A 20,412-nucleotide genomic window follows, 5' to 3' on the forward strand; every position below is an offset into this window, starting at 1 on the left:
GGACTGTCATGGTGAAGAGAGAACCTGAGGTGCCCAGGATGCCTCAGTCTACTCATCTCAACAGCTGAACGCAGTCCATATGGGCCCTGCCCCTGCCTGCTTGAAAAATGTTTTAATTATTTAAAATATGTATATAATTATGTACCGCCCATTAGTTACACACACAGTGTAATCCCCAATTTTTACAGCTTGACAATGTGTAGAGCTACTGCCTAGTAAGATTTCAGATGTAGTTGCGTATTTTCACCAGCAGGGTGCGCATTCATCCCACACAAATGCTGGCAGCGCCCCTAGTGTCCTTGTTTTTTTTCATACGCCGATGTAAACCAGAGCATTACACGACAGACGAATGAGCTTGATAAGGTTGATAACTGCCTGTAAAGTTGTTGAAACTACATTTTTGTTCGAGTTATCAGTTCGGAGGACTTCCGTGACTTCCGGTGAGTAAATGCTAGTAACGATTAGCGTAGCATGCTAGCGATGCCGACCACGGCTAATTACCTGCTTATTTTCTTGAATATGTCTCCACTACGTATAGTTATGCTTCTGAGATAATGTTTAAAAACCAACCGGAGACTGATAAACATGTGTTGTGAGGTTGAAAATGTAAAAACGATGTATGTGTTAATTGAGCTAGCACATGCTATACAGCTAAGAAAGCTGGTTGTTGAGGTAGAACACATGCAGCCGTGTGCACTTGAGCTTACAGAAGGAAATTCATTTCATTTTCTTGGGTGAAAACATGATTTGAAGTCATTCATTTCATGATTTGTGCACACTAAGCTGTGATGGGTTTAAAAACCATTTAAAATTCATATATACACACATAGTTGTGTGTTGGCTGTTAAAAAGTTTTGTGCAGCTGTATATGATACTTTGTCATTGAACAGTTCATGTTCACTGATTTAAGATAAGAGAGTTAATACTGTACAGTTAAGATAAATAGACAAAAACATAAATGCATGAAGAAGAGAGACTAAAGAGATAAATACAAATTTATTTAAAAGAGATACTACTACTGCTCTATGCAGGTTGGTTTTTTTGTATGAGTGGATTCTGACGGCGAGCCAGAGCCTAGATCGGTGGATCGTGGAGTGGGACGCAGGCCTACACGCATGGAGGGTGTGACGTCAGCGGGAGCTTCACTGTGCTTTGGAAAGAACATCTCTTCATACAGATAAGACATAGAACATAAAATCACACTACCCGGGTAGATGAAAAATTACACAAACACACTGAAGAAGGACAAACTGTGAACACTGACTTAATCCAGATTTGACTTTTTGGACTCTTTTTGGATTTCATTTTTTTATTATTTTCTTTCTTGTTTTGTTTATTATTTTGGGCTCATATTTACTAATTCATACTGTGAAGTGTTTTGTTGTTCTGTTAAGTGTTCTGAAGCATTATTCAGTGCAATTTTCTGAGTGCTGCTAATTTCTCATACAAGAAAAAAAGTTTTCAGTCATATCTGAAAATATCCGTGTTTGCACTTAAAGGTGGCACTTTTGCCAATAAAGGCTATTTTGATTACTACTCTTTTCAAACCGTTGTCCTGCTCCATCAATCCTCCTTGAATGTATCTATTTCTTCTGATTGGCCTAAATTTAGAGTGCATGACAGTAATTTTATTATATGCACATTAGACAGTGTTACAATTACATAGGGTTGCATCATATTGTCTGCATTTTCAGAGACAATACTGGTGTAAAAATGATCTTTGCTGGTCCACAGTTTTCTTTCTTACACACTTTGAGCTGTCAGGAAGATTTAGAGGGCAGAGCAAGGTCGATAACGATGAAACAGGCCTAACTGAGATTTAAGACCGTGATCGACAGGAAGAAGACACTACAGATGAGGGAGACACCCTGGTACTGTTAGTATCCAATGATAGAAAGACCACCTTGCCGCCACAGCTTCAGTGTCAACTAAAGGGAGGGGGGGCTGCTACTGCAATGGTTTGAAATAGTCACTTGCAATTACACCTGTACTTTCATGTGGTCAAGCACTATTAGATTGCAGTCTGATCACCCAAAATGCATTTAAATCAAAGTGTAATCTTCCTCCAGGATTGATTATGTTGTCTCATGGAGATACGCATGTATGCTTTTTGTGCTTTATAGTCTTTTTGGGAATGTTTGGTGTGGATCTAGTGCGTGCATGTGTGTGTGTGTGTGTGTGTGTGTGTGTGTGTGTGTTTGCACACACTTGCCTCTCTGTCCTGTGTGTATGCTAGCTCATTTTGCAACCAATTATATTACCCCTAAGCAGCTCAATGAGCAAGTAAATGGAGTGAACAGCAGCTGAATGTATCCTGTGACAAATAGTAGCGTGTGTGTGTGTGTGTGTGTGTGAGAGAGTGTGGAAAGAGAGAGAACGAGACAGAGGGAGGGAGAGGAAGACAGATATAGATTTACTGCATGTTAATCAGATGGTATGTGTGTGATTGCTGTGTGTACATATTTGTTTCTGAATATTTGGTCATCTTCGTAGAAATCTATTGGTAAGACTAAGGCAAAACCTATTTAACGTTTCAGGGGAACACTGCGTACAACTAAGTGGTTGTTTTTTATTTTTTCAGCTGTTTTTAATCTATCTTTTATTTTGCTGAAAAGACTTGAGCTTCTATGCCACTTTGTATTTTATAAGTAGGTTAACAGACAAACTGTTCTACAAGTACTTGCAGAGAGTCAAAGGATGCACTTTTGTTTTTTTCAAAAGCCAAAAGACAAAGATGATCTTGGCTCCGTTATTCTGTAGGGAAATTAATTTGGGTATAGGCAGTAGAGCCTTGATCAGTTCATTAACTTTTTAACAAATGGCTGTTGAAGCACTGCAGACAGCTGTGCAACCTTGAACAACAAGCAATCTGTGCGGACCTAAGCCAAAACCCAAAGAGGTTTTTTTTCTCCCCTCAACGACTAAAAGAGGTCTTTAGAGCACGCAAGTTAGATTTTAATGCTGTTAAAGTTTTGTTTATATTTGCATTATTTGCAAATATTAGAGGAGTTTGGGAGCTGCACAGTCATAGATATGCCAGTTTTATTATCACAAATTAAAGTCTTATCTCTATATGTTATTGGTGGTCAGTGTGAAGCAATGCCATTATGTGTTACTCTTCAGTATTTATTCATGTTTATTGTGTACTTTCACAGTAGCTAGCTTCTGCACTGTTGTGAAAGTGTAATAATCACAACTGTTCCATACACTTTCAAAGGGACAGTGCAGCTACAATCCCTTTCTCACTAACAGAGGACAATAAAGTAACAGTTTGACAGTTAACCTTTACTGTATGACCCTTTAGAAAACATGCAAAACTTTAAATAACCAATACCGCTTTTTGACAGTCAGGGGCTAGACTGGCTTGGCTTGGCTTGGGCCGTCATCCCAGCACAGCAGGGATTTGCATTTCCATTACAACAGGGCTACCTTCTTGAGGGTGTGTCTTTAAGTGTGTGATGCCGTTTAAAAGCGGCGGGCTGCTCCATGGCTTAAGTCCCCTGTTATTTTTGCTGCATGTGTTTTTCCACAGCAGGACAGGTAAAAGAAGTTTACCTGTTGGAGGTGAGCTGCTTGCAGAGGTGCAGTAAGAGCCTGTTGTCTGCAGCTCTTCATCAACATCTCACCGTGGCTGTTCATTCTTTCACTTTCCTCCCTGCAGCATTGTTAGACTCGCCTTTATTGAAGAGAAGCTGCTAACAAAGTTCTGCCAATACAATAATAATACATTTCATTTCCTATAGATTCCTCACAATAAAAGTCCCCTTTATTGTTATGTATAAACTTTCATTGTGAAGCAGCAAAATAAGGAAATGTTGAGTTTTCGAGCAGCAACTTCTAATATGGCTGATAGTAAACATGAAACAGTAAAATAAAGCAGCTATCGAAAGTTAAAAACAGGACGCAGGAGAGAAACTAAACTTCAAAGAGATTCAGTTAGAAGCCACAAAGTGAGTAGAGTCTTGCAACATTCACACTGACTTTATCAATGAGTAGCACTTTCTAACTGTAGTGTAGGTCTACTCAATGAACAATAACAGGTGCACACTGTAATACCTCAGCAGCTCCCTCCTAACAATAATAACAACTAATAACTGACATGTACACAGAATCTGTTAACATGAGATTAAAAAACAGACAAGTTTGGGGGGGAGAATGGGGGTTGGCTGCAGTCAGCGAGACATCACCGCTACCCGCTTGAGGGTGGGTGGCCCGGCTTTTGGACCACCTCCAGAGAAGGTCCATCTCCGGCGCGGTTTGGCGTGGCACGGCGCGACTAAACTGACAATGTAAACACAAATCAGCGCAGCATGGCCTTACTCGGCGCAGCATGGCCTTACTCGGCGCAGCCAAGAATGACAATGGAAAAAGGGTACAAATGAGCTGCTGACCAATGAGAGCACTCTGCTGTCTTAGCAGACACCAGCCACTACGATGCTCAGATAGACAACTGTAACACCTGATTGACTTTATTGGCAATCAGTAGCTACCATGATATACGATGCAGCCGTGTGAGATTGAGCCAGGAAAGGAAGCTTTTTATCTGCAAACCCTCCATCCCTCTTTCAGTCTTCCCATCCTGACCAATTCTTCCGCTCTTCTTTCCTCTCTCAACAGGTGCCACCTCTTTTCTCTCATTTTACTCCTCCAAAATCCATTTCTCATTTAAACTCTTCACCACTGCCCAACCCCTTCCCCTCTCTCCCCTTCCCTGCTTCATTCCACTCTCCTTTTTCTACCTTTTCCCCCTCCTATTCTCTGCCTCTCTCCTCCCCTTTTCAACTCAATCCGTTTCATCTTTTCTTCCATGTAGTTCCTCTCTTTATAACACTTACACCGTTTTGTCTCTCTCTTTGTATGTTGCTCTCATGCTCCCTCTCTTTGTCGCTCTCCACCACCATCCCTCACTGTTTTCCTAAAGGATTCACACTGAAATTGAGGGAAAACATCCAAGCGTGAAATAGTCCAGAGAGGGTTCTGAATGCTCACTTGTTATTTCATTTCCAGGATGAAACAAGGGCATTAATACTTAAAAACCCTGTCTGTCCTGACGGCTCACTGAGACACCAAGACGAGCTACGCCTCCATCCTTCCCCGGCCCTCTCCTCCCTTACTGTCCATGCGTTCGCTTTCCTGCTCTTCTCCATACTTAACAAATTCACTCTCTCAATCAGTCACTCACAAAACCATTTGCTCTCGCTCCATCTGCGTAATATGTTAATCAAGTATTCATCAGATAAAAGTGCACGCTAATCACAACATCACAATCCTCTTTTTTCTCTACGCTCGGCTACTCTCTTCATCTCTCCATTAAGGTTTTTGTTATGCTTTACGACTCTTCTCAGTTTGTTCTGAGTATGCTCCCTCTTGGCACTCACCCCGCCACCCATCTTTGGAGACCCAAGGCCATGTGGGTGCTGCTGTTTAGGTGGCAATTATGCCACTAATGACCCCAGAAGAGTCAACACATTAAAGATAATGCATTAAAATTTATGGAAATCCTTAATTAGCTCAATGGTTGCTGAATGAAGCGGTAAACTGAGAGGCACTCGGTAATGACAGCAAACTTTAAAGAAAGAAACAAACTAAAAGACAGACAAAAGAAAATAGGAACAGCTTCTTTCTACATGTTTTCCAGAGGGCTAGAAAGAAGGATGGCGGGGGAAAAGGACAGCATGTAGACGAGAGGAAAAGAGAGTGGAGACAGAAGTGGAGGATAAAGAGGGTGGTCTGCCAGAGACGGAAGAGAGAGGGAGAAAGAGAAAGACGGAGAGACAAACTGACAGAAACAAATTAAGAGACAGACAGTGATGAGATTTAGAGAAATAAATGTTGTTTATTCCAAAGCCAAGCACAATTAACTGTGGCACTGCCGGGCATAGCGGATGCTTCGGCATGCTGATTAGTCCAATGAGAGATGAGTGTTTCCTTGTGCCACCAGGAGAGAAGCAGGCAAACATATTATCACAAGGATAGATAAACAGAGGGCACAGAGCTTAGGGAAATAATGTGTGTGTCAGTGTTTGTGTGTGTGTGTGTGTGTGTGTGTTGCGGGGCAAAATAAGAGCAGAAGGTTTTGCCAGTTGCCCTGATACATCCTCTGTCCCCCAACCTGAGAGGAACAAGCAAAAACACTCTCTTCTTACTTTCTTTCACACTTGGCCTGGTTCTCTCTGTCTTTCTGTATCTTCCCTATCTTCATCACTGGAAGCACACACACACACACACACACACACACACACACACACACACACACACCGTGATAGATCCAAACTTGGGGCAGACAGGAAATTACTATCCTACGATGGTGTGAAGAAGGAGGAGGGGAGAAAGGATGGAAAGGATAGGGAAGTAATGGTGTGTGTGTGTGTGTGTGTGTGTGTGTGTGTGTGTGTTGCCTCTCATACATTACACCTGCCTGGTAGAATGGATTTCCACACTGAGCAACAATCAAGCACACTGGGGAAGACTGCAGTGTGTCTCTGTGTGTTAGAAACAATTTGTCATGCACGCACAGCTACACACAAACTAGGTGTGAGTAAGCATAAGTGTGTGTGTGTGTGTGTGTGTGTGTGTGTGTGCATAATTGCATTGTGCTTGAGCATCTGTTTAGACGTGATGTGCACCTTTAAAGTATAACTAAATATAATGAAAACTGTTGATGTGGAATAGTTATAGAAATTCAGGTCTTTTTTTTTTTGTCAGAGGTAGAGATGTCCAGACCAAGTGTTTTTTGCTCCTGATCCCAATTCGAGTCATTTAATATTGAGTATCTGCTGATGCAGTCTGAATTTGATTCTTCTATTTTTATTCTCCTAGATTATACACTTTTACAGTGTACACTTCAAGTACATTATTAAAATCAATCCAATGTATACCTAAGCTGGACAATAGCTAAGCATTACGAAAAAGATGCATCTAAGCTGTTCCTCTGATGCTTTTTTTTCCTCCATTTAATGATAATGTATAAAATCACAAACCCTCTTAGTAATCCCTGTCGCCATTTCTATGTCTCTTTAAGGCCTCATTTATACCCCAAGCAATGCGTTCGCGTAGTGCTCGCAAACGGTCGCTGTTTACTCGCGTTTTCATTTCAGTGAGCATGTTAAAAAGGCCACAGACAGCATTTTTTCCAAAACATATCATTATGAAAATAATGTGGGTTGCACAGGGTAATGGCCACAGTAAAATCAGACTATCAGCGTCTACATAGGTTACTTAGTGGCTTTGCAATCTTTGTAATAAGCTTCTGCCATCGAAATTTCGCAGAAAAAAATCTGCTTTACGGCAGGAAACGCGTCATGTATTGCCAAACTGGTCGGTCATCCTGAGGTCCTTGCTTAATACTGTGCATGAATTTCTTGTTTCACCTGCGTGTCACAGAAAACCATTTTTCCTCTGTAATCAACACTTGGATCAATTGTATTGGCAATAAATTGCTCATGTTGTTCACTCATACATGCACGCTGTTTCACTTTTTATGTTAACCTTTAACACCCCTAGACTGGGGCGTAACACTGCTCTTACACTCAAACAGAGCAGAGAGACAGACAGCGGAGGGTTGGAGAATTGATGAAGGCTGCACTCTGCGTTGCTGTGCATGAAGGTTTTGCAAGTATAAACACCTGTGTGACAGCTGATGTAAAACACAGGATCAGATCGGGCTTATAATTCAATACAGCCAAACCTGATCACTTAAAAATGCCTTGGGTCAACCCCGATGTCGATCCTTGAGATCGGATTGGGACATCCCCTGTCAAAAGAACTGAGTTTTTCAGAAATTAAAGCCACAGAACCAACTGCCACCACTGACCGAGCAAGACCAATGGGTTGGATACTTACTGTATGGAGTTCTCTATGCGTGAGATGGTGAGGAAGGCTGCTAGGTTGGCGGTATACGAAGAGATGACAATAAGAGCAAACATCCACCAAACACCCATCATCATCCTCGTAGCTAGAGTGGTGTAGGGCACTTCTCCACCTGAAATGAAAGAAAGGTGCATAAACTAATGTACAGTCACAGTCAAAAAAGGCATCACATTGACGCATACAAGCAACTCTTAGCTGCAGGAAGAAAAGCTGTTAAAACAGCAAAGCACATCCTGGAAGATTATGTTCGGATTAACAGAACTGATCTGATGCTTTGGCACAGATCTGATCTTCACATGGCAGCATAAAGTGGGAGACACTGCAGAGAATTCAATCTTTGCTCTTCTAAAAAGACATCAAAAGCACAAATCTTTGCAACATCTCTGAGAACGATAACATTTATATATTGAGGTAAAGGTGGCCTGTGTATGCAACTTTCTCCAACTCTCTGGGAACGTCTTAATACACAATCACTCTCGAAATGCCTGCAGGCACAACTGTTTGGACAGAAGTTAAAAAATGTAATGTGCCATTGCGATAAATTATCTTGAGAAACGTCTTGATCAATCTGAACAGAATGTGTAAATGCTTGTCAGGCTTTCCCATTAGGATTTAATTCTGCCTGGAGCACGTTACAATGAAAAGTGGCTTGTCCGTCTTCACATATAAAACCTCTTTATCCCCGTCTTGTGTTATAAACAGCTTTTGTGGCCTTGTCCTCTGAAATCTTGTTGTGCTACAGTAAAAAACTAACCACCTCAGCTTTCTGCGAGCCTTTTAAAAAATGCCTGTCACTCTAACCCTGGCCATTGCAAAAAACAAACAAACAAAAAATCTATTTATTTGTGTGTTAACCAGGAAAGAAAATAGCATAGATTTATCTTTGGCTTTTCTGTTGTGCTAGTCATACACTGAAATGCACAGAGTAATGATTGATTTGCAGCCAGTGAGCTCTCCCTCACTGCCTTTATTGTAGCATGTCAGAAATTAGCCTCATTCATCCTTGCAGCAGGGGATCCCTGTTAAGTGGACTCAGACCGACAGACAATGCTCTCCTCGCTCCCACTTCCTCCAGTTCAGACTCAATCACATGACATACCCACGTAATCCCATATTCCCTTTATCTTCCTCTCTCTCCAATGGATTTCCTGCTTTTTCCATCTCCCTTTCAGGCCTTTTCTGCATCACTTACAGCATTTGATTTAATTCAAATTTGTTATCTCTCTCCCTCTCTATGCATTACTGTATCTTTCCCAGGCAATACATTTGCTGTTGACATCAGGCTTTACAACGAGCCCGAAGGCGGAGTGATGTGAAGTACTGTACCCTATATATTCAGTCCAAATAATCACTTTACATGTATGCCTGCGTGCTATTCTCCTTTTTATACTGCATGCTTTTATGCAGAATTATTTGACATCTTGAGGTCTGCTGTGTGTTTTTAAAATGTGATGATCTTTTGTGGTTCTTTGAGCATTTTCCCTGGAGAGTCACATATACGGCCCTGAGGTTATGAAATCCCTCTTTTCATTTCATGTGTCATTTATTTTTATCAGGTATCCAAACTGAGATTGGCATCTCTTATTGGAGACAGATTATAAAATAACAGAAAACAACGAGAAATGTCTAACCTGTAACCTGCTCAGCATTAGCGTTATGTTTTGTGTCTATTTCCTTCTGGTCTCTGTAAACACATATACATATAGAACGTAACATATATGCCTTTATATCAAATAGGTTTCAGAGAAAGTAAATGCAGAGTGCAGGCAATCAATTAAAATATAATAAATATGGAAATAATATTTTTTATAAAGTTCATGTGGTTAACTATTCATGAGAAATTACTGTGATTATGCCAGCGGGAAGATGAATTGAATCTTTTCCAGGACTGAATGCAAGCAGCAGGCACAGATGCTTTTTCTCCTAACGTGGGCTGCCAAAAGTGTCCAAATATATGCCAAACCGTGACTGCAGTATCTTGGACTTCAACAGCTTTTAAAACATGACCTTTGAGAATCATTCCACCCGCAGAAGGTATTTGGGGATTTGGGGTTTCACACTGGCAATATCCATGGAGGACCGATTAAGTTACCAGAAAAAACCCTATTGTGGAGTCTCTGAACAATTTTCATGTTGATTTCTGGCTACACAACTTACTTTTATAGAATATTTAATACAGCTGGGAAAATGACTCTGCTGAGTTCTGACATCTAAATGTCCCAAAAATCTGAAGGTGGGCAGACTTTTGTTCGGGTTCTTTTGGATATTTTATGGTTCCCTCTGTCCCTGGACAGTGTCTGAATCAAATCAAGATCAACTACAACAGACTTTTTGAAAAGGTCGTGTGTGTGTGTGTGTGTGTGTTTGAGAGGGACAGAGAGTCAGAGGGAGACAGACGGAGGTAACATCTCTGTAAGAGATTATATTAACTTGGATTTATGAAGCTCAATAAAATGAACTGAACACTGAGAAATGAGATGAAAGGCCCTTGACATAGTTTACCTGAAGACTGGTCTGGCATTGATTTTAAAGGTGCCGAAATGTCAGATATTTCCGGTTTACTACGGACTTAGAAATCAGCTCTTAAAATGTTGCAAAAATAGTAAGGTGCACAATAATTTATGTTCCTGTCATGCTGTCAGTGTCAGTCCCACTCTACGCTCATTACGGCTGGGGATTGTTTAAAATATTTCGATACCAGTACCCTTAAAGTGATACTAATACTAATAGAGTACTTCAATTAATACCCATAATTTGAAAAGAGAGACTTGTAGTATAGCCATACTTTTGAACATGTTGTTGGCATCTCCGTAAGCTCAATTACCAGCTCTGTCAATACACCACACTTGACCTCAACACACCACAGACTGCATGGGTTGTAGCTGCTGCGGCGCGAGTGTGAGCTCCACACTCGGGACAGTAGATAGGAGTCACACAATGACAAGGCTAACTGTTAACACCACACTGCTACCGGGTTTAACAACAGACCAAGCTGTTGTAGTGTGTTTAAGACTGTTTAATGGCTTGGTGTTGGATGTCCGCTGCTGCTGCTGCTGCTGTGTTAGCTCATGCTAACAGGGCAGACATTGTACTGACTGTTCACTAGGAAGAGAGCAGCCTTGGAAATGGCAGCAACACAAAGCGTGTTGTAGGAGTGGGGACAGTCTAGGATCTGTCACTCAAAAGAAATGAAAGCAGGTACTGTTGACTGGAGACATTCTGATACTATGTGGTACCAGATTATTTCCTACAACACCAATACCCGGCCCCAATGCTCATGTTAATAAACAGAACACATAAATACTTTTATGGTTAAATTCTTCACCTTTTTTCAACAATACCTGGTGAAGAGTTTTGTTAAATTGAAATGTTGCACAATTAAAATCACTGGGAGCAGTGTGCAGATCTCCTGTCTGAATTCTTCTCCATTCAAGTGTCAGTAACTGCTGTTAGCCACTTAGGTGAGGCCCCAAGGCAGACCAAGAACATGCTGGAGGGACTATACATCCCATCTGGCCTTGGAACACCTTGGGGTCCCTCAGGAGGAGCTGGAAAGCGTTGCTGGGGAGAGGGACAATGTATGGGTGGATGGACAGTCAACATCACAGAAAGTCTGAATCCTCATGGGAAGAGCTGACCCAGAGGAATTATATGTGTGAAGTTAAAACTAAATATCCAATGTGGTGCTGTATAAAAACACCTTCCTTCTGTCAAGCAAAGGACATGAAATATTCATGCACCTACAGTCACGCATCACTGATCTATTAAACCAATGTATAAAGTAGTCTCGCCACCAGACAATCAGAGATCTCCGCCTTCTGATAGTCTGGGGACACTCCTTTCTAAAGTGTGTTTAACACACCGGCGAAAACGGCCAGCAACAAAGCAACGCCTCTTGCATTTTTGAAAAGGACACGCCTTCTCGGAAATGTGCGCTCTTCCTTTTTTCGTCCGCAAGGAAACAAACACACAGAGAGCTTGAAAATAGATGCCGAGAGATTTTACTCCATTTTATCAAACGTGTGCTCATCCGTGAAGAAAATATTTTTTCCAGCGGATGTCTTAGTTACAACATGATTGAGCTAACTGGAGTAGTTTCATGTCGTATCCGACAACGGGAGGCTTTTAACAGATGACGTCCTGATGTTAGCTTCGCTGCTAGTGTTAGCTGTCCCTGTCAGCTGACGCTTTCTAGACATTGCGATTTCCCAAAACTGAATAAATACCACACATAGCAACACAAAACTGCTTTGCTAGCTCAATCATGTTGTAACTAAGATATCCACTGGAAAAGATATTTTTTCACGGACCGTTTAATGAGTTATTACCTATTACAGACACCGCTAACGACTAACAGGGCTAACAGCCAACGCTTAGCCCACCTAAACGTGCACACAGAAATAGTAATGTTTGTTCAATCATTGTGTTTATAGACTTTACAAACATCGGATTAGTCTAAACGGTGATACAGTGATGTGAAAAATGTGATACATATACATATATATAGCTAAAAGCTCTGCTGGTTTTCTACCCGGACTATAGAGGCAATCGCCTTGTTGTTTACAAGGCGATTGCCTTGAAATTGAAATTGTATCCGCCCATCTAAACACAAAATCAGGGAGAAAGTCATCAGTCTTTAGTTAAGCAAAGCGTCTAAAGACTGACTTGTGAGTCTATGTATAAAGTGGCTGCTACCAGTACAATGTGCTATTAACTCTCATACTACAGTATACTGAATCACTGGGAACATTCTTCATACTGTGCTATATCAAAACCATCTTTCAGACAGGAGAATACACCCAGATGGATGTCACCATTGAGGAGGAATACAGGCAATCAACAAACCCTTCAGGCTGGAGGAATTGAGTCAGGACTATGTAGTATGTGTATGCGTCTGTATCTTTTAATAAATCCTTTCCCTGTGCTGACTACAACAGCACCATGAGGATAAATAAGAAAGAAAAAAAATGTTGATTAACATGTGTGCTGTATATTAGAAGTCTATGACTGGGCAGCCCTGATGGACATGTTGCTGCTTACACACAACCTCAGTATAGTCTGAACTCACCATGAGGTTTCAACCATAGACTGTATAAAAGCAATGGATTTAGCCAAGGTGGCATATTTGGACAAATTTAAATGGGTGAGTTATATAAAAATCAATCCCTCATACAGTTGTCATGCACAGGTAAATTAATTATAGAGACCAAAACCATTTTTGTCACACTCAAAACACACATTAAACATGGCTTAATAGAGACTATATCAAACACAAAAATCCCAAATCAGCTTCACTGTAACTTGCAGCATTCACAGACAAAGCACTTTCGCATTTTACATTGTATCAATTAGCATGGTGGCTAGCAGACTTTTCCTCCACTCATGAAACCAGGGACAACAGCAACATTTAACAAAGGTAATGTTACAAAATTTGGCTCCATTGCAACTCACAAGGTTCACTGACAAAACAACTGTCTTATATTTAACACGTTTTCCAAACAAATACAACATGTTAATGTTATTAGCACAAGACTATGGCATTTTACACTGTTTTAGCCTGGCGACAAGTGGAGATTTCCTCTGCTCATATGAGGCCAGGGAAAATCACACATTAGACTTAAAATGCAATTGTGTATGTTTCTTATCTGTGAAATGAAAGTAAATAAAAGCTTGGTTTCCACTGAGGGAAATGGTTTCTGGGGAGGTGCACATCAGGATACGACATAAAGTATGGCATAGGCTACACAGAAGTATAAATCCTGCATAATGGAGCGATGACCACTAGAAGTTGATCAGTTGAAATCTATGTAGATAAACTGACTTCTGATTGTTTGTTGGTTGTATTTACACCTAAGTGAATGCACTGTTGGAATAAGTTAGCTGTGTTTCTGTAGGGATACCTTCAATTAAGCTAACCAGGACAACTAAACGAAGCCAATGGTGACTCTTCTCTGTAAGGGTTAGAGTAAAGGAGCATCTTTTCAAGGCGTTCTTCAAGGCACCTTTCAAGTGTTCCTGTGGTTGCATTCCTGGAAAAATTCCTGTCAAAGGTAAGAAGGTGTGTGTGCCTCCGTCTGCATGTGTGTATGTTTATGAATTCCAGAGGAGGCATTGCTAGCATGAAGCAGCTTTTGTAGATGTCAGCTTGGCAGCTTCAAAGGCACCCTATTGTGTCCCCTCAATATAGCTCTCCATTCTTACCACCACGTCTCTCCATGCTTCCCCTCTCATTCTCTGCTGTGTTCCCCTGTAGCTGCGGGCAAACAGCATTTCTCTATTTCATCTGACTCCACTGGAAACGGGAAATCAAAATCAAAATTAAATGTGCTATTTTACTGCAAAACATTTTGAAAATCAATGTTTCTTTCAAAAAAAAAAAAAAAAAAAAAAAAAAGATTGGATTTTTTCCACTACTATTAGCAGAACCTTATGTGTGGCTTACTAAGATGATTCCACAGGAGAGGAGCCTAACTCGGCCATTCTGGATGTCACTAACTCGGCTTCTTCTCTGGAGCCTTTGTGCTCCACTGTCTCTCAGATTAACTCATACCGCAGCGGTGCCTGGACAGCGTGACGTGTGTGGTTGTGCTGCTGCCGTGGTCCTGCCAGATGCCTCCTGCTGCTGCTGCCATCATTAGTCATTAGTCATACTTCTACTGTTATTATACACATATGACTATTGTCACACAAGTATACTGTCAGATATTAATACATACTTTCAACATATTGTACCACAGTAGCCAGAACTATAACTATAATATTATTACTTTCATTAATGTTGTTGTAAGCTACTGTCATTACCTGCATCTCTCTCTCTCTCTCTCTCTCTCTCTCTGTCTTATTGTGTCATATGGATTACTGTTAATTTATTATGCTGATCTGTTCTGTACGACATCTATTGCACGTCTGTCCGTCCTGGAAGAGGGATCCCTCCTCAGTTGCTCTTCCTGAGGTTTCTACCGTTTTTTTTCCCCGTTAAAGGGTTTTTTTTTGGGGGAGTTTTTCCTTATCCGCTGTGAGGGTCATAAGGACAGAGGGATGTCGTATGCTGTAAAGCCCTGTGAGGCAAATTGTGATTTGTGATATTGGGTTTTATAAATAAAATTGATTGATTGATTGATTCCTGTGTGCTTTCTTTGATTGACTGAGTGACTGGATTGCTGGATGTCTACATAACTGATTGGTTAATTAGGTAGCTGGCTGGCAGCCTGGTCCTTTGACTGTGTGACTGACTGATTGACTACTTTGCTGGCCTCTGAGCTGCCCAACAGATCTGCTGCCTTTAAATCGTGTTTATTCCTTTTGATTTGTGATATGCGCTTGTTTCTTTTAACAGTACTCCTAAGATTATCTCCTTTTGGTTGTCATATTGCTAAGCCTTGAGAATCTTTTCTTAGCAATGCTGTATTTAACATAAACACAGTTACATAAAATCTGAGAGCTGCCCGGCACCACTTCACCACTACACAAGCTGCAGTCTCCCACTCTTGGCTGCTGAGCAGTTTGGCTAGTAATTAGTCCTTCCACCTCTTTCTAATCCTCTCTGTTTTTATTAGAAGATTCTCTCAGACATTCCCTCTATCTCCGGTTTAATTCTCATCTCCTATCTTCCTGCCTTTTGGCTCATGTAGCTAAATGAACACACAAAACACAGATGAGTGTGTCACTGAGTCCCAAGGAAAAAGGGAACAAGAGGGAGAATAAAAAGCTGAGAGACAGATAATCCAGAATACTTTGAGCGGATGACTAATGGACTGGATATAGTTTTAATAAAAATGTGCAGTGCAGAAAAACTACAATTATGTTAGGGTTTTATCTAAGTTAACTTGTTTCGACCAATTTTTTTCAACCATCAGAGTAATGTGATTTATATGGCAAAAACGTATTATGTTGATCATCTCCTTTCTGTTGATTGTAATTGATCTGCTCATTTAGGAAGGTGCCCAAATATCTAGCAAGAACATCAAGTCCTCGGATATGCAACAGCACCAGATACAACCCTCATCCCTCAGTTTTGGAACAAACTAATCAGAAAGGAACATAATTGGGCCAAAACGCCCTTGATCTTGCGTGTATCCGTGCAGTAAATCTGATGAGGTGACTGAGAGGCCAGGACATTTTGTGTAGGAAGTTTGTACAAGTTGAGACATGCATGGAGCCTTTTCACTACTGCTTGTAAAACTTTTATTAACTTACTTTTGACTTTTTCTGGTCTTTGAGTTGAGTCTGTTCTTGGTAAGAGTCGGTGCTTGGGCTCGGTGGTGTCCTTTGTACCATCTGCTGGATGATTGAGTGTTGTGAGCCTTAAGTGCTAATGATTTTTTAGGAAGGAACTAAAGGGGAACTAAAAATCCCGGCATATTTTACTTTAATTAGCTAGTTTTATCTGATCAGTGTGTTACAGTCTATGTCTTGATCTTAATGTTTTGATTAGGTTAAGAAAGAGCAGAGTGATACAGCGCCAATAAACTGTTATTATCCATCCATCCATCCATCCATTTTTATCCACTTATCCAGGGATGGGTCACAGGGGCAGCAGGCCAAGCAAAGCACCCCAGACGTCCCTCTCCCCAGCAACGCTTTCCAGCTCCTCCTGGGGGACCTCAAGGTGTTCCCAGGCCAGTTGAGATATGTAATCCCTCCAGCATGTTCTGGGTCTGCCCCGGGGCCTCTTACCAGTGGGATGTGACCGAAATACCTCCAGCAGGAGGCGCCCATGGGGTATCCTGATCAGATGCCCGAACCACCCAAACTGACCCCTTTCGATGCGAAGGAGCAGCGGCTCTACTCCGAGCTCCCTCTGGATGCCCAAACTCATTTCTGCAGCTTGTATCGGCGATCTCATTCTTTCGGTCACTGCCCAGAGCTTATGACCATAGGTTGGCACGTGTTATTATGTATTTCCCATTTTCTTTGTTATGCCTTTTATGTTGGTTTTATGCAGACAATGTCAGAATAATGTACAGATGTCACCCCTTTCAAATGACATAATTAACCGAGCCCTGCATTACAGCACAGTAACCTAGAGTGGAACTTAGTGTAGAGCAATAGAGGGAGGTAACCCTGTCCCAACTCTGTTAATTAATAGATTAATGTATAATTCCTGTGTCTCTTGTATCTCCACTAAGGTCAAAAGAGATATTGGCGAGCACCAAATTCCCCCCGATGACAAATTTTAAAGAATACTTTGAACTGATTTCTTGTTTTTCCTTATCTTAATTACTGTATATGTCTGTGATTACTTGATATCAAGCAGTAGCCCATTTCCGTCTGGTATGATAGTTTGATGGATTATTATGTCAACACATAAGTCACTTCTTTATGTACTTTTCACTTTGATATCAACAATCAGGATGCTATATCGTTTGACGGTAAAGGATTCAGTTTGTTCAGAACAAAATGAGGACAGGAGGCACTGTTTGAGTGACATCTATAATTATCATTAATAATTTTTTATCTAATAAATGGATCACCACCTACAGCTTCCCTTTAAAACAATGTATGAAAAAGTGATTACAAGATAAGTCAATATAATTTGTCCTTCATTAACTATAATTTCCACTATAATTACAAAACAGCAATGTAAAGTCATCAGACAATATCCAGCTTGCAATGTCTAACTTCTAGTCTTTTGTTATGTACAGGTGTTTTGTAGACAATGGCTGCTACACTCTTCCCTGCATTCTGTCAGTGTAAACAGGCACCTTCAGTCACTAGTTTATTTTTCTGAAGTGTGCTGAGAGGTACTTGTGCAGCCGCGTGGCTGTGTAATCTCACCCCACAACAGCATCATCAGCAGCATGTTTTAATTATCAATCTCTCTTCCTCTTTCCCGCACTCTGCTTCTCCCTCTACAACTTTAGACAGTGAGGAGAGTTCATGGTGTCTGTCCACAGCTCTGGAAATCCACTTCTATCAAACGTTCCATCATTTTTTAAAATCTACATTCCCGCTGCCAACTGTTCCGAGGCTCCTCTTCAAAGTTAAAGCATCACAATCCAGTTTTTCTTGGATGAAAGAAGACTAGAGCAGTTCATGAGAGCTTTTTAAATGAGGAAAGGAGAGCTGTAATATGTTCAGCTGATGTCAGCTCCCAGTTGGAATCACTGCAATCTTGCCACAAAATGATGTAACTTCTTTTTTTTCTGTCTTTCTTAACTACAATTTGGACAATTTTTTCTTTCACAGCCCTGAAAAGTGTCAAGGTGAAGGACATTTTGGCAGGGTGGTACAGTGATAGATTCACAACAGTTAGGTGAAAATCCACTTCAAGTGTTGGTCTCAGTGAGCATCTGGCAAGACCGTCGCATTAGTGTACCATTACGTACAAATCAGAGGTAAAAATGTCAAAAAAGATTTGACATTGAAGAAAAATAGGGAGTGCTGCACTGGGTCAACAAACTTAGTGTTGACGATGTCAAAGTAAAAACGATTTGACATTTTTTAAAAAAAGAAAAAAGAACGAACGAAAGAAAGAAAACAGGTTCTATTTTAAAAGCTGAATCACAAAAGCATTTATATGGATCCAGGATACCATTAGGCACAAGAGCTGGATGAAATGGAAGATAAATTATAAACTTCACAGTCAGTGACATTAGTCATCTTTTATGTGTTAACAGCTGAACCAATCACAGTGGTTAACAATGCTGGTTCCTCAGAGAAAGACAATAATAGAAGCAATTAGGGCGAAATGTTTACTTGCATTAAAACCGACAGCATTGTAACAGAATGCAATTTTCAAATCGAAAAGATGTGAGAGGTGGAAACACCTGGCCCTGTGGACTTCATGTGTTCACGCTACCCTCTGCACCACGTGACATATGCAAATGAGAGTAAATAAAAGATACGGGGGTGGCAGTAGCTCAGACCATAGGGTCTTGGGTTAGAACCCAAGGGTTGCTGATTCAAGTCCCCGTCCAGACCCAATATTGAGTGTGGACTGGTCGTTGGTGAGGTGCCAGTTTGCCTCCTGGGCACTGTCCAGGTGTCCTTGAGCAAGGCCCCCAGCTGCATGGGGTGCCTGTCCAAGGCAGTCCCCTTACCATGGCATCTCTTCATTTAATGCATGTATAGGTCCTGTTTGTACATTTGTGTGTATTTGGGGCTTGTGTGTATAAAGTACTATTTGGACGGGATTAGTTTTACATAGGGATGTGGACTAATGTCAGTCTACCACAGGATGTCTGTAATAAAAATGTTCAATTCGCACGGGACAAGAAATCTCCGTAATTCTACCAGAGATGGGAGTGGTAACTCGGTTTGCGCCCTGGCGTCACCTCCCTGTCGGCATGTGCATGCGACGTTGCTTCCTGTAAGCATCAGCTGAAGGATAATAATAATTAATGATTAGCCCAATATGAATTATTGCCCATGATCAGGATTGTGTGAACACAACAATAACACAACCACAAGTTTCGTGGCTCTTAAAAGTGCTTTCTTCTCGAACTTTTTGATTGGTCTCCCATGTAGGGCTATGCGATCATTAAAAGAATGTCCACTATCATGACTGCCGACAACACCAAATGTTTCTTCAAGCGCCTCCATCATTGAAAAAACACGGAAAACTAGTTGTAAACGCGGAAAATTGTTGTAAACAGGACTTGATGAAAAATGTACATACATTTTTACAGAGGATCGCGTTCACATGGGATTAATATTACCAAAGGTATTTCCTCCGAACAGTTTTACAGAAGGTAAAAGTCGGCGTAATTTTAACTGATATTATCCGTAATGATTACAGACATGGCGTGTTCGGACAGGACTAAAATCCCTGGTAATAATTACTTCACCCCACGTCTCCACCTTAAACTAATCCCGTCCGAACAGATGTTATGACAACAGAGTGAAAAAATTGAATTTCCCCTCAAGGATTTATTAAATATATCTTCTTCTTATAGTATGTGAAAATGGCCAAGAACAAGTTGAAGTGCAATCCACATGTTTGGATATGACATGTTTGTAAGAGAGGAGGATTTAGTGCCTTTTGAGCGTGTGGTTGAGTGAGAGGGAGAGTGGCAGTGGATGAACTCAGAGCAGACAGGTGTTGGTGATTGGAGCAGAAAGTAAATTACAGTAAAGCTGTCAAATGAAGCTCAGCGTAAATTCAATCAGGACGACTGTTTATGTTTTATTCATTTATTCATTCCACTGCTTCCGCCAATCAGCTGATTATGGGCGTTAGCTTTCTAGGTAGCCAATCAAACTTTGCCACAATCTCTTTCAACCGTTCTTGTTGCTACTGTCAAACTTCAAATCTACTCTCCTCTGTCAGCTGTCATTTTAGGCGGAATCGTCGCGCCCTCCTCCACCCCCATCACCTCCAGCCACCTCATCCAGAGCCCAGGACGAGCTCATCAAAAGCCTGCTCCTCTTGACATTTAGATCCTCAGCTCTTCATCTCATCTCATCACCACCACCAGCAGCATCTAGCCTCCATAGGAAGGTTTCCTAATCTACTATGTCTTTACCACCCTCTTGAAATAAATGACATCATGATGTAGTCTAATCACCAAAGGCTTTTTACATTTCCTAGGCACATGTTCT

The 20,412-nt window shown here is 41.1% G+C and overlaps 1 protein-coding gene across 4 annotated transcripts in view; it reads right to left on the bottom strand.

The window, feature by feature from the left end:
* grid2 (glutamate receptor, ionotropic, delta 2) overlaps nucleotides 1–20,412 on the bottom strand; it is a 723,252-nt gene that overhangs the window by 93,829 nt on the left and 609,011 nt on the right. For all 4 annotated transcript variants that reach the window (XR_013492025.1, XM_078170661.1, XM_078170662.1 and 1 more), the window contains exon 12: nucleotides 7,843–7,981. Coding sequence is in view for 3 of the 4 variants with exons in the window: in XM_078170661.1 (XP_078026787.1) it covers nucleotides 7,843–7,981 (139 nt within the window). In the remaining variant the exon portion in view is untranslated. The remainder of the gene's footprint in view (nucleotides 1–7,842; nucleotides 7,982–20,412) is intronic.

Source organism: Epinephelus lanceolatus, chromosome 9 (assembly GCF_041903045.1).
Source record: "Epinephelus lanceolatus isolate andai-2023 chromosome 9, ASM4190304v1, whole genome shotgun sequence".
In the NCBI taxonomy this organism is placed as follows: Eukaryota; Metazoa; Chordata; class Actinopteri; order Perciformes; family Serranidae; genus Epinephelus; species Epinephelus lanceolatus.